A 13175-nucleotide genomic window follows, 5' to 3' on the forward strand; every position below is an offset into this window, starting at 1 on the left:
TTATATAAAATTTAAGCATTACATTTTAAAGTATTTTCTTTCAGCTTTAATAGTGTAGTCAGTAGTAAATTAAACTAACCAGCAAAATTGAGGACTTGAGTAAATTTTGATAGCGAGGGATATGGAAAATGAGTTTGTTCTGGTATTTTGTGTAAATAGTAATAATAAGACTTTCCTCTCTAGCCACCTCGTACATCTCATCCTGTAGTGAAGTTTTCCTGTACAGACTGTGAACCGATGGTTATTGACAAATTGCCTTTTGACAAATATGAGTTGGAACCTTCGCCACTGACTCAGTTTATCCTGGAAAGGAAATCTCCTCAAACATGTTGGCAGGTGAGCTGAGCAACTACAGTGACCTAAAAATTGAAGTTGGATGTGTTTTTTTTTTTTTTTAAGTTAAAGTTAAATTGAATCAATGGTTTCAATTACATTCTGTAAAGGTTATTAAATGTGAAGTTTCAACCACTCCCTTTTAACAGGTATATGTGAGCAATAGTGCAAAATACAGCGAGCTCGGTCATCCCTTTGGTTACTTGAAAGCCAGTACAGCACTGAACTGTGTCAACTTATTTGTGATGCCTTACAATTACCCCGTCCTCTTGCCCCTTCTAGGTAAGTCACTCGTGTCCCATTCTCAGTGGCTCAGCATACATACTGATTTTCCTAAAAACAAAGATTGGGAACATGTCTTTGTAAGTTCTCATGTTTTGTGGAAATTAACGGAACTGTTGTTAATACTCTGAAATATCGAACCTATCTAAGGTTGTTTTATAGCAACCTGTGTATGTTTGTGGTAAATTAAAAGTCAGTGTCAAAACACCTTTGATTCTACAAACTATTGAAGATACTGTGTTTTAAATTTTTAAGTATTCCAAGTTTTCTACAAGTTAGCTTTCTTACATAGTGAGAATTGGTAATAGAGGCTTTGTATTTGGTAAATAAGGATTTTTGTAGAAGCATATATTTATAGATCTGAATGTATTTTCTTTCTAAGAATGTATCTATAATTTTCATTTGGCACATACTTGTCTATTTATTTTTTTTAGAGAGAGAGAGTGTGCATGTGAGTGGGGGAGAGTGACAGAGGGGGACAGAGAGAAAGGAAGAGAATCTTAAGTAGGCTCCATACTCAGCACAGAACCTGACATGGGACTTGATCCCAGGACCTTGGGATCATGACCTGAGCCAAAATTAAGAGTCGGACACTCAACCAACTGAGCCATCCAGGCACATATTTTTTAAATGAATGAATGTGTTCCAATGATATAATAAAAGCCTAAAGTTAGTTTCTGGGGACCCTCTGGCTATAATTTTTGAGCAGTACTGTTGGAGAAGACTTCTATGCATGGAACCACTTCAGATTTAAATATTATCGTCAAAAGAAAATTTATAGTCAAAATATTAGTAGGTATATTTTATTGAAAACATTGTGTACACTTTGTTTCTGTCCTCAAATCTGTTTTATGTTGAGGTCTAGATAGTGTACAGATTTTCTTGTGTATTATCTGATTCTACCTTTATTTCATGAAATATTAGATCATGATTAGCATCTTTTTGTTTTTAAAATGGTATTACTGCTCAATGGCAGAACCAAAATTTTGCCACTATTAATTTTGTTAAAAATTGATGTCTGATATGTTACTCTCTTACAAATAAAAAAGCAGTGTTTAAAAATGAAACGTGCTTGACTTGATTTTCGTGTCTGAAAAAAATGATGATAGTTTGTTCACATTCATTTATAGATGACTTGTTTAAAGTACATAAAGCAAAACCAACATTGAAGTGGAGACAGTCATTTGAAAGTTATTTGAAGACAATGCCTCCCTACTATCTTGGGGTAAGAATGTGATCATTAAAAATAGAACTTGTTACAAAATTTTACATTATGCTTATAGTTTACTTGTATTTACTGCTGTTATAGAATGTATAGAATATATAAATGTCATGAAAATTGAGTGTACAAATGACCGATAAAGATGTAATGGGAAAGAAAGGTTTCAGTGATTTGTGGAATAATGATGATGGCAATGATAATGACGATGAGAACATGTATATAATGCTTACCTTAGGCCTGATATTATGCTAAGTATTTTACCTCATTTAGTTTATATGGTAATCCTTCAAGGTAGAGATCATCATTCCTATTTCATAGATGAGGAAACTAAGGTATTAAAAGATTAAGTAATTTGTCCAAGGCTACTTGTGTGGGAGACTGGAATTTACTCGCAGGCAGCCTGGCTTTTAGAATAGCTCCAATTGTTGTACTGCCTTGTTAGATTGCAGTTTTATAATTATTATTCCTTAAGGGTACAGAATAGTTTTGTTGCATTATTCCCTAAATCTCTAAAAACATGTTTTTAGGTAGATAAGTATATATTCTTATAGACTCCTATTTTTAGAACCACGAGATTGTGACTACAGTTGACCCTTGAACAACACAGGTTTGAAGAGGATAGGTCCACTTGTATGTGGATTATTTTCAATAAATATAATGGAAAAAATTTTTTAGACATGTGGCAATTTGAAAAACTCTCAGATGAATCGTATAGCCTGAAAATATAAAAAAAAAATCAAGATAAACCTCAGTGTTACTCTAAGAATACAGTCTATAATACATATTGCACAGAAAATTTGTGTGAATTGATTATGTTATTAGTAAGGCTTCTGGTCAATAGCAGGCTATTAGTTAACTTTTTGGGGAGTCAAAGTCACCTGCGGATTTTTTATTGTGCAGGGGTTGGCACTCCTAACCCCGATGTTGCTCAGTGGCCACCTGTACTTAACAACCTAGTGTATCACAGTAGGTAAGACCGTAGTGTATATATTATTAAATATATTATTTACTTTTTGAAAAAGTAACCTCTTACTAAAAAGACCAATGCTAAAAGCACTTTTAAACATTACTTTTACTTTTAAAAATGGAGGAATAGTATAGCATTTGACTATAATCCTTCTAAATGGTCTCTACTAAGAGCATTAGTGTCTTGAGCTTTGAAAATCATATTTTAGAGTTGTAAGAGATGAGTTGTGTGTCTAGCACATGGTGCCTGCCATGTAAGAGAGTGAAAAGAAAGACGCACTGAATATGAACTGTTATGTCTGTTGACTTACTTCCGTTTTCCTAGCAACCTGGGGAATTCAGGCAAAGCTACATGGATTTGAGATGTCAGAGCTGGATTTGATTCCAGTTTGACACCAGTGCATATACACTGTCTGGTGTCAGTGAATGGCTGTCATCCTTTTTTGACTGTTTCCCACTCAAATATACTGGTGATTTTTTTCGTTGCACAAGTGGTTTCGACTGGGCTCTCCTTACAATTGAAAAGTATTACACTATACATAGCAAATATTAAACTGGCTTTTCCTTCTTATTTTTCCCTCTGAGCTTGTTTTGATTTTTCAGTTCAGCTAATAGTAACAGTAGTAATGATTAGCACTTACTGAATGCCTCCTGTGTACCAGCTGCTTTTATATGTGCTTTACATGTATAGTTCATTTAATCCCATGGCAACCCTATGAAGTAGATACTATTATTGTTATACAAAAGAAAACTTCAGACACAGAGAGGTGATATAACTTGGTCCAGGGTCACAAAGCTAGTGAATGGTTGAGCCACAACCCAGTTACCCAAAGTAGAAGTCTTCCATTTTTCTTGACTTCTTTTCACTTACTACTTAATTTCTATCAAATTTACCTCTGTGATCTGTATCTTCCCCATTTCTTCCAAACTTAGTATCTCCAAGGATACTAAGGAGTCCAGGACTTTACCCTTTCTTGCCCGGGTGTTGGTAAAATATAGCCTCTAGTCCTTTTTAAGGCAAACATTTCACTGAAATACAAATATGATCATGTTACTCTCTTATTGAAGAAAAGAAGAAAGTCTTTCTTGGGAAATCTTCAAAACTGACAATACATGTAGCCATAAGTTTTTGACAAGTTTAGGATTGAGTGATATTTTCTTTTTTCCTATAGCCTTTGAAGAAAGCTGTTAGAATGATGGGAGCACCTAACCTAATAGCAGACAGTATGGAATATGGACTTAGTTACAGTGTCATTTCATACCTCAAAAAGTTGAGTCAACAGGTAATGTTAAGAAATAGAACCATTAAGTATTTTGAATGGTTTTCAATGCAAATGTTAGTTCTCCTGGTTCTGATGGAATTACGTTATATGAATACATTATATGTTTTAAAACCACATATATATTAACATAATTCAGTCTCAAGTACGTGGTTTGCTGTTTTGGAATGTTAATTTCAAATAATAATTCCTAGTTTATGAAAGTGGCCTCATTAGTGTCCTAGAAATTCTGTGAACATTCGTTATGTTTTCTTTTGAGAAATGTATGTTAGAAAGTTGCTTTTCTTAAAAATCAGTTTCTTTTGCTTTATGTTTTAAAACCTGTAGTTTTTTTCTTTCAAAATGGGACTTTCTTTTGAAATATTTGTTGAAAACGCTGATTTTGTCATTTGGGGCATATCACAGTAATAGATTCTTTGGTAGTCAAGCAGTATGCAGTTAGACTGCCAAGATACTACTACTGTAGAGAATACATTATTTTTCCAGTACTTTTGCCATCACTACTTTAACTGCTAATTGAGATGTAGGTTGGAAAGAGTCAAAATATTGCTACTTGTTGTCAGTGAAAAACTACATCACTTTTTGTTATACCTGTGAAGATTTAATTATGTGCTAATAATAGTGTCTTTAAGTAAATATTGATGAGATTTTTTCCCCTAATTTTATATCACCTCTGATTTAGAAATACATATTTTCATTTAGGATGCACTTAAACATTTCATGATTTAAGTGTAGTGGCTATTAGTAAATAAAATAAAATTGAAATTGTTTTTGTTTGCCCTGCTCCGGAAGGTTATTATAGTGATTTAAAACTGTAAGACATTATTATTTAAGCTATATTTAGTTTACCAAGAACTTGACATAAACTGTGCTACTTGAGGTTTTAACTTCTTACATACTTTTAAAATATAAATATGTATTTAATTTATAGAAGACCAAAGCTATTAGTGTTTAATTTATTAATTTAGATTATGTCGAGACCAACTCTTATTTATTTTTACTTTAGGCCAAAATAGAATCTGATCGAGTCATCGGATCTGTAGGCAAAAAAGTAGTACAGGAAACTGGAATTAAAGTCCGAAGCCGATCACATGGTTTATCAATGGCTTATAGGAAAGATTTTCAACAGTTGCTCCAGGGAATTTCGGAGGATGTTCCTCACAGACTGCTAGACCTTAATATGAAAGAATACACTGGGTTCCAGGTTGCTTTGCTCAATAAGGTAATAGTTCTATGAATTTAATACTGCTCTGGATATATTCTGTTGTATTGTTGAATAAATCACATTTTCTATTAGCAGATATTTAGTTTGTCCAAACTTTAGGAATACTTCTATACCTCTGTAGACTAATGATCATTAATACTATCATTGAATGAGTGAATTTTAGAATTAAAAAATTATACATGCCAAATTGATGAATAGATCAGTAAGCCAACCCATTCACTTATTTGTTAAATTCTTTAATTTTTTTTTTTTTTTTTTAATTTTAGGGAGAACGGGAGAGAGGCAGAGAGAGAGAGACAGAGAGACAAAGAGACACATCTTAAGTAGGCTTCATACTCAGCACAGAGTTGGATGCAGGGCTCAATCCCACCACCTTAGGATCGTGACCTGAGTTGAAATTAAGAGCTGGATGCTCAACTGACTGAGCCACCCAGGTGTCCCCATTTATTTTATAGATGAGAAAACAGACGGGGCATCTAGCTGGCTCAGACGGTAGAGCGTTTGACTCTTGTCTTGGTCATGAGTTTGAGCCCCATGTTGGATGTAAAGATTACTTTAAAAAAAGAAGGAAAGAATACAGAGGCTTAAAGATTGTCTAAAGTTACATAGCTAGTGGGAGGGTTCACTGTAGTTTGGTACCTAAACTGATGACCTTGGGTGCATAGCATGATTTTAAAATACTTTATGGATATTCATTATTATAAACATCCTCATCCCAGGGATGCCTGGGTGGCTCAGTAGTCAGTGAAGTGCCCAACTCTTGATCTCCGCTCAGGTCTTGATCTCAAGGTCATGAGTTGAAGCCCCACACTGGGCTCCATGCTGGGCGTGGGGCCTACTTTAAAAAAAAATTCTTCATCTCAGTAGCCTTTTTTTGTAGAAACAGACATGCCAATCTAAAATGTATATGGAAAGTTAAAGGTCCTAGAATAGGTAAAAAATTTTGGAAAAAAATAATAAAGTTAGAAGACTTACACTATCTATTTTGAAGCTTACTGTAAAGTTGTAATGAGCATCAACATGTTCTGTTGTTGACATAAGGATAAACATATAGAGCAGTAGGACAGAAGAGAGTCTAGAAGTAGGCCCTCACACATATAGTCCGTTCATTTCTTTTTTTTTTTTTTTAACGTTTTTATTTTTTTTTTTTGAGACAGAGAGAGACAGAGCATGAATGGGGGAGGGTCAGAGAGAGGGAGACACAGAATCCGAAACAGGCTCCAGGCTCTGAGCTGTCAGCACAGAGCCCGACGCGGGGCTCGAACTCACGGACCGTGAGATCATGACCTGAGCCGAAGTCGGCCGCTTAACCTACTGAGCCACCCAGGCGCCCCTAGTCCGTTCATTTCTAACAGAGGTGCCAGAATAATTCAGTGGGTAAGAAGACAATCTCTTCAGACATAGTGCTGGGCTCATGTGGAATTTAAGAAGCAAAACAGATGAACAGAGGGGAAGGGAAGGCAAATAAGATAAAAACAAGAGGGCAAACCACAAGAGACTCTTAAATACAGAGAATAAACTGAGGGTTGCTGGAGGGGAGGTGGGTGGGTGGACACACTAAATGAGTGATGGGCGTTAAGGAGCGCACTTGTTGAGATGAGCACTTGGTGTTACATGTAAGTGATGAATCACTGAATTCTCGTCAAACCAATACTGTACTATATGTTAACTAACATGAGTCTGAATAAAATAAAGTAAAAACAAAATGAACAAAAAAAAAGAAACAGTGCTGGATCAATTGGATACCCATATTCAAAATAATAAACTTGACCCTTACATTACCAGTGCTCATGGTCTTAAATGTAAAAACTAAAACTATAAACTTCTGGAAGAAAACAGGAGAAAGTCTTCATGACATTGGGTTCAGGGGTCATTGATGATTTCTAAAATATAACACAAAAGGTACATACATAAAAAACTTGATAAATTGAACTTCATTAAAATTTAAACTTTTACACTTGAGATATCACCTCACACCAGTCAGAGTGGCTGAAATGAACAAATCAGGAGACTAGATGCTGGAGAGAATGTGGAGAAATGGGAACCTTCTTGCACTGTTGGTAGGAATGCAAACTGGTGCAGCTACTCTGGAAAACAGTGTGGAGTTTCCTCAAAAAATTAAAAATAGACCTACCCTATGACCCAGCAGTAGCACTGCTAGGAATTTACCCAAGGGATACAGGAGTGCTGATGCATAGGGGCACTTGTACCCCAATGTTTATAGCAGCACTTGCAACAATAAGCAAATTATAGAAAGACCCTAAATGTCCATCAACTGATGAATGGATAAAGAAACTGTGGTTGATATATACAGTGGAATACTACTTGGCAGTGAGAAAGAATGAAATACGGCCCTATGTAGCAACGTGGATGGAACTGGAGAGTGTGATGCTAAGTGAAATAAGTCATATAGAGAAAGACAGATACCATATGTTTTCACTCTTATGTGGATCCTGAGAAACTTAACAGGATACCATGGGGGAGGAGAAGGGAAAAAAAAATTAGGGAGGAAGGCAAACCATAAGAGACTCTTAAAAACTGAGAATAAACTGAGGGTTGATGGGGGGTGGAAGGGAGGGGAAAGTGGGTGATGGGCATTGAGGATGGCACCTGTTGGGATGAGCACTGGGTGTTGTATGGAAACCAGTTTGACAATAAATTTCATATTAAAAAAAATCAGCCATAGACCATATGTAAATGAATGGGTGTGACTGGGTTCCAATAAAACTTTATTTACAAAAAATAATAATAATAAAAAAATCAAAAAACAATTTAAACTTTTGTCTATAAAAGAAACTTGGTAAAATGAACAGGCAAACTACAGCCTGGGAGAAAAGTATGTACAGAATAAAGAATATGTATCAAAATACATGAAGAACTCCTACAACTCAATATAAAAAGACAAATATCTAATTAAAAATTGGCAAAATATCTGAGCAGTTACTCCACCAAATAAGATATACAGATTGAACATGCACGTAAAAAGATGCTGTACCTTAATGGTCATTAGGGAAATGTAAAATAAAACTACAATGAGATCCCACTTCCCATCCACTACACTGGCTATACTTGTTATATAATTAGCAGTTCTTCTTGTAGGTATCTACATGAGAGCAATGAAGACGTAGGTCCATATAAAGGCTTTATATGCAAATGTTCATAGTAGCATTATTCATAATAGCCAAAAACTGTAAAGAAAACTGTTCATCAAATGGAAAGTGGATAAAGATATGCTCTATCCATAGAATGGAATACTAGTCTGGAGTAAAAAAGAACAGACTAGTGATACATGAACAATGTGAATGAATCTCAAAATATCATCCTTAGTGAAAAAAAGCTAGATACAAAAGATTTGATATAGCAAAATTCCGTTTATAAAATGGAATGTAGGGAGACAGAAAGCAGATCGGTGGTTCCCTGGGGATAGGAAAAGGGATGGACTACAATGGGCACAAAGAACTTTTGTGGGATGATGGAAGTATTGTTAAACCAGATTGTGGTGATGGTTTCACAACTGTAAATTTACTGACACTCATCAAACTGTATACCTAAAATGGGTGATTTTATGGTATGTAAATCAAAGCTCTTTTTCTTTAAATTTTCAAAGTCTTTAAAATTTAGAAATTTGTTTTATAAGATACTTACTTTCCTTAGGCAGAATATATAATAAAATCTTGAAGAGATGTGAATTTGAGTTATTTGGTAAGTTCACTACCAATTTTTATCCTCTGGTTCCCAAAACAGTATATTAAGATTGCATCATAATTCTTTATTCTATTTTTAAAGCTAATTAGACTTGTATATCTTATTTCCAAACCTTTACTGCAGGCTAGAGATTTTAGTCTCTCTTAATTCTATATTTGAAAATAAATTTGCCTTTGAATGTTTTTCAATAGGATTTGAAGCCACAGACATTTAGGAACGCGTATGACATACCAAGGCGGAATCTTTTGGATCACTTAACAAGAATGAGATCTAATCTTTTGAAGAGCACCCGCAGATTTCTTAAAGGACAGGATGAAGGTTGGATCATAGTTTCAATAATGGTGTTTCTTTTGTGAATTTCTTTATACTGAAAAAACATAGTATAGTAGTGTAGCTTTTAAAGCATTGTAGTATCTCATTTTCTTTGTAAATTCAAACAAATGATGTAAAAAGTGAGTCGTCACTCATTCTCAGAATTTCTTTCTACCATCACTGTTTCCCCCAAATTTTATTCCCCAGAGGTGACACCCTTTGTTAGCAGCTTAGTATCTTTTTTGGCTTTGTTCATGCATTCACACACACAGGTCCACACATGCACAATCATTTTCTTGTGATACACAATACTAGCATCTGGTGGTTTAACTTGGATGGTGAATACATGTCCTGTTCCTTCAGTTATACCCATGGCACTGACCACAGATCAAGTCAGATGAGAATTTAACTCTTTGCCATCTCTGACGTAAGCATTCCAGCTATACCTTTATTTACGTATTTGTTTAAATGTTTATTTATTTATTTTGAGACCGAGAGAGCGCGAGCGTACTTTGGGGAGGGGAGTGGGTGGGGAGAGAATCCCAAGCAAGCTCCACATTCAGCGCGGAGTCTGACACGGGGCTCCATCTCACGACTGTGAGATCATGACCTGCGCCGAAATCAAGAGTCAGACGCTTAACCAACTAAGCCATCTGGGGACCCCTCCCACCATAGCTTTATATAAAAAGGGTTATCTATATGTGATATGTCTTTTCTATAAATTCTGCTATAATTAAATTCTGCTTATTTGGAATATAATAGAAGAGACATTCCTTTTCATGGTAATGTTAACACATATTTGCTTATTCTATACACTCAAATTAACTGCAATATTTTTGTTTTATTTAGAAGGTAAAATCAGTTCTTTTAAATTTTATTTTAAAAATCTCAAAGACTTCATTTATGTCACAATATTTATGACGACAAACCAATTTTGCATATATGGGAAGGGAAGACTGCCTAGGATAACCCCAGATAGCATTCAAATATAAGAAGGTATTATTTGATAATTAAACAGAGTATCATTTCAGTGAGTTAACTTTTGTTATTGCTCTGTTCTGTTTGAAAAGATCAAGTGCACAGTGTTCCTATAGCACAAATGGGGAATTACCAGGAATACCTCAAGCAAGTACCTTCTCCACTAAGAGAACTTGATCCTGATCAGCCTCGAAGGTTGCATACATTTGGCAACCCATTTAAGCTAGATAAAAAGGTAAGCTTGAAACGTTCCATTGTATAATTTATTTGTGGATTTAACAGTTCTAATTTCACTAAAGTAAGCTGAAGCTGTTTTGTTGGTAGACTAATAAATGTTAACATAGTTATAATCTAGTTGCTTTAATGGGAACTGGAATTAGTTGTGCCATTTAAAAACTATATGTAAATCTAGGGAAATTATATTCTCTTTTGTTATAGGGTATGATGATAGATGAAGCAGATGAATTTGTGGCTGGACCTCAAAATAAACATAAACGACCTGGAGAACCAAATATGCAAGGGATCCCTAAAAGACGTCGCTGTATGTCTCCACTGCTGAGAGGCAGACAACAGAATCCAGTTGTGAACAATCATATTGGAGGAAAAGGACCACCTGTACCTATGACTCAAGCACAGCCAGATCTTATTAAACCCCTTCCTCTTCATAAAAGTAAGAGTTTTTTAAAAATAAACATTATTTGCTGCTATTTGTTTTTTGTGTGGGGAAGAGATTTTTGTAATAAAGTATAGAAAAAATTGATAAAGTCTAAGAGTGTCTAGAGAAGATAATTGTTTATTCTAAATTAGCGTGTAATCATTTTGTAGTCCTTTTAGTGAACATTTGGACATTTCATGTATTTATTATGCTTTATTATAGCTGTCATGATCTAAATATCATTTATAAGCCTTAAGTATTTCAAAATAACAGTTATAGGGATGTTCTCAATACCCATAGAAAGGTGGTTTTCAATTACAGGTAACTTCAGCAACTAATTATTAAATACATATGCTACGGTAAACAGTGCTAGGCATTGAGGTATCGCAGTGAACGAGACAATAGTGATCTCTGTCCCCATTTAGAATGAGGAAAGACAGTCATTGAACATTTCATTAGAAGTGTGGTGGATGTTCAGAAAGGAAGTCAAGTATGTTTTGGAAGCATGTGGCAAGAGGATTTTAGTCTGTGCGGTCAAGGCACTTTATTGAGGAAGTTACGTTTAAGCCAACATTGGAAGGATGAATGGGAGTTGTTTCACTAAAGCTGTGCATTCAGTAGTCTTGCTAAGCAGTCTGCTGCATACTGTGTGTATAGTAGTAGTATAAGAAGAGTCTGTGCAAACGTATACAGTAAAGAGAAGCAGTTAAGGGGCTGAAAGAACTCTAGTATAGCAAAGGTGTTGGGGGTGAGGTAAGATGAGAGGTGAAAGATAGGTTGAGGCCAGATCATGGAGCGCCTTGGAGGCCATTGTAAAGATTCCAGACTTTAAGGACAATGAGGATCTTTGAAAGGTTTGAGAAGCTAGTGACCTCATCTGGTTAGCATTTTATAAAGACCAGGCTGACTGTCCTGGGCAGAGTACTGTTAGGGAAGAACAAGAATGGATGTAGGGGAACTCTTAGTAAATTAATGGAATCATTAATTATAGGTAGTGATCATTTGTGGCTTATAACTGGAGAGAACCAAATATTATATAACTCCTGAAGGGTTTATACAATATCACTTCTGAAATACTCTTGCCAAAAAACAAAAAAGAAAGAAATCGAACCTTAACCTGATCAAGCCTCTAGATCTAACTACCAATTTATAGGAAATACAAGGATAGGAAAACATATTAAATGACAAAATAGGGAGACAATTAGCATAATCCAGATGGTGGGACACTGTAAGACAAAGAATATGGGATATGTGTATCTCCAGAAAAAATGCATAGAAAAAAAGAGAAGTACAGAAGGATTTTATAGATTAAAAGGTAGTTAAACGACCTATAAACCAATGACAGTGTGCAGGCCTGATTTGAACCCTGAATCAAACAAAATCAAACTTCCCTCCACAGACAGAAAATATATAAAGTAATTAGAGATTGTGAACACTGATAAGATATTTGATGCCATTAAATAATTATTAGATGCACAGAAAGCAGTTAAGGAACCCAAGGAAGAGCTAATGACCTGCTAGTGGAGTTGTGAGAAGAACATGTATTTGAGAAATACTTGGACACATCAGTAAAGACTTGATGACGACTGGCTGGATGTTGGAGTCAGGGCAAGAGAGTTGAGAGATGCTTGGTAGGTGAGGGTAACGGGGTGGAGTAGAAGAGCAGATGATGAGTGATTTTAGAGGTGCCTATTAAGTTAGCCACACGGAGATCCTAAGGTAGAAGATGGATATTTTAGTTTAGAACTAAAGAAGAGACTGGGATAAAGAGGGAGGTGCAGGAGGCAGTCTTAGCCCCAATTGAAGTGAATTAAATCACACCAAAGAAAACAATGAGAAGAAAAAGCCTAGAACAGAACTTTGAAAGTGCTGAAGTTAAGGAGAGAAATGAGTTTCAGGAAAGATTGAGAAAGAAGAATCCAAGAAATAGGAGATGAGAAGAATTTGGTGTCGTGAGAGCTAAAGGGAAAGAGAATCGAGTGGTTGGTGGTTTCAAATGCTTCTTAAACAGGTCAGTCAAAGGGATTAGAAAAGTTCTATTGGCCTTTGGCTCCCTTAGCAAGAGCAGTTTTGCTCCCACAAAATCACTGGGAAGGCAGACAGGAGTGGTCCAGAGCCCAGAAGAAAGAATGCTACTTCCAGTGAAGCAGAAGGGGTATGGGCACAAGTTGAACAGTGGCAGGTAGAGGAAGTTCCTGTTTCACAGCTCTGCTTTCC

At 35.6% G+C, this 13175-nt stretch overlaps 1 protein-coding gene across 2 annotated transcripts in view; it reads left to right on the top strand.

Annotated features, from left to right (window-relative positions):
* INTS6 (integrator complex subunit 6) overlaps window positions 1-13175 on the top strand; it is an 89032-nt gene that overhangs the window by 69737 nt on the left and 6120 nt on the right. For both annotated transcript variants that reach the window (XM_042962910.1, XM_042962965.1), the window contains exons 9-16: window positions 184-336; window positions 483-615; window positions 1746-1840; window positions 3976-4086; window positions 5090-5305; window positions 9205-9331; window positions 10396-10538; window positions 10742-10973. In XM_042962910.1, coding sequence (XP_042818844.1) covers window positions 184-336; window positions 483-615; window positions 1746-1840; window positions 3976-4086; window positions 5090-5305; window positions 9205-9331; window positions 10396-10538; window positions 10742-10973 — 1210 coding nt within the window. The remainder of the gene's footprint in view (window positions 1-183; window positions 337-482; window positions 616-1745; window positions 1841-3975; window positions 4087-5089; window positions 5306-9204; window positions 9332-10395; window positions 10539-10741; window positions 10974-13175) is intronic.

The sequence above is a fragment of the Panthera tigris genome, chromosome A1, assembly GCF_018350195.1.
Source record: "Panthera tigris isolate Pti1 chromosome A1, P.tigris_Pti1_mat1.1, whole genome shotgun sequence".
In the NCBI taxonomy this organism is placed as follows: Eukaryota; Metazoa; Chordata; class Mammalia; order Carnivora; family Felidae; genus Panthera; species Panthera tigris.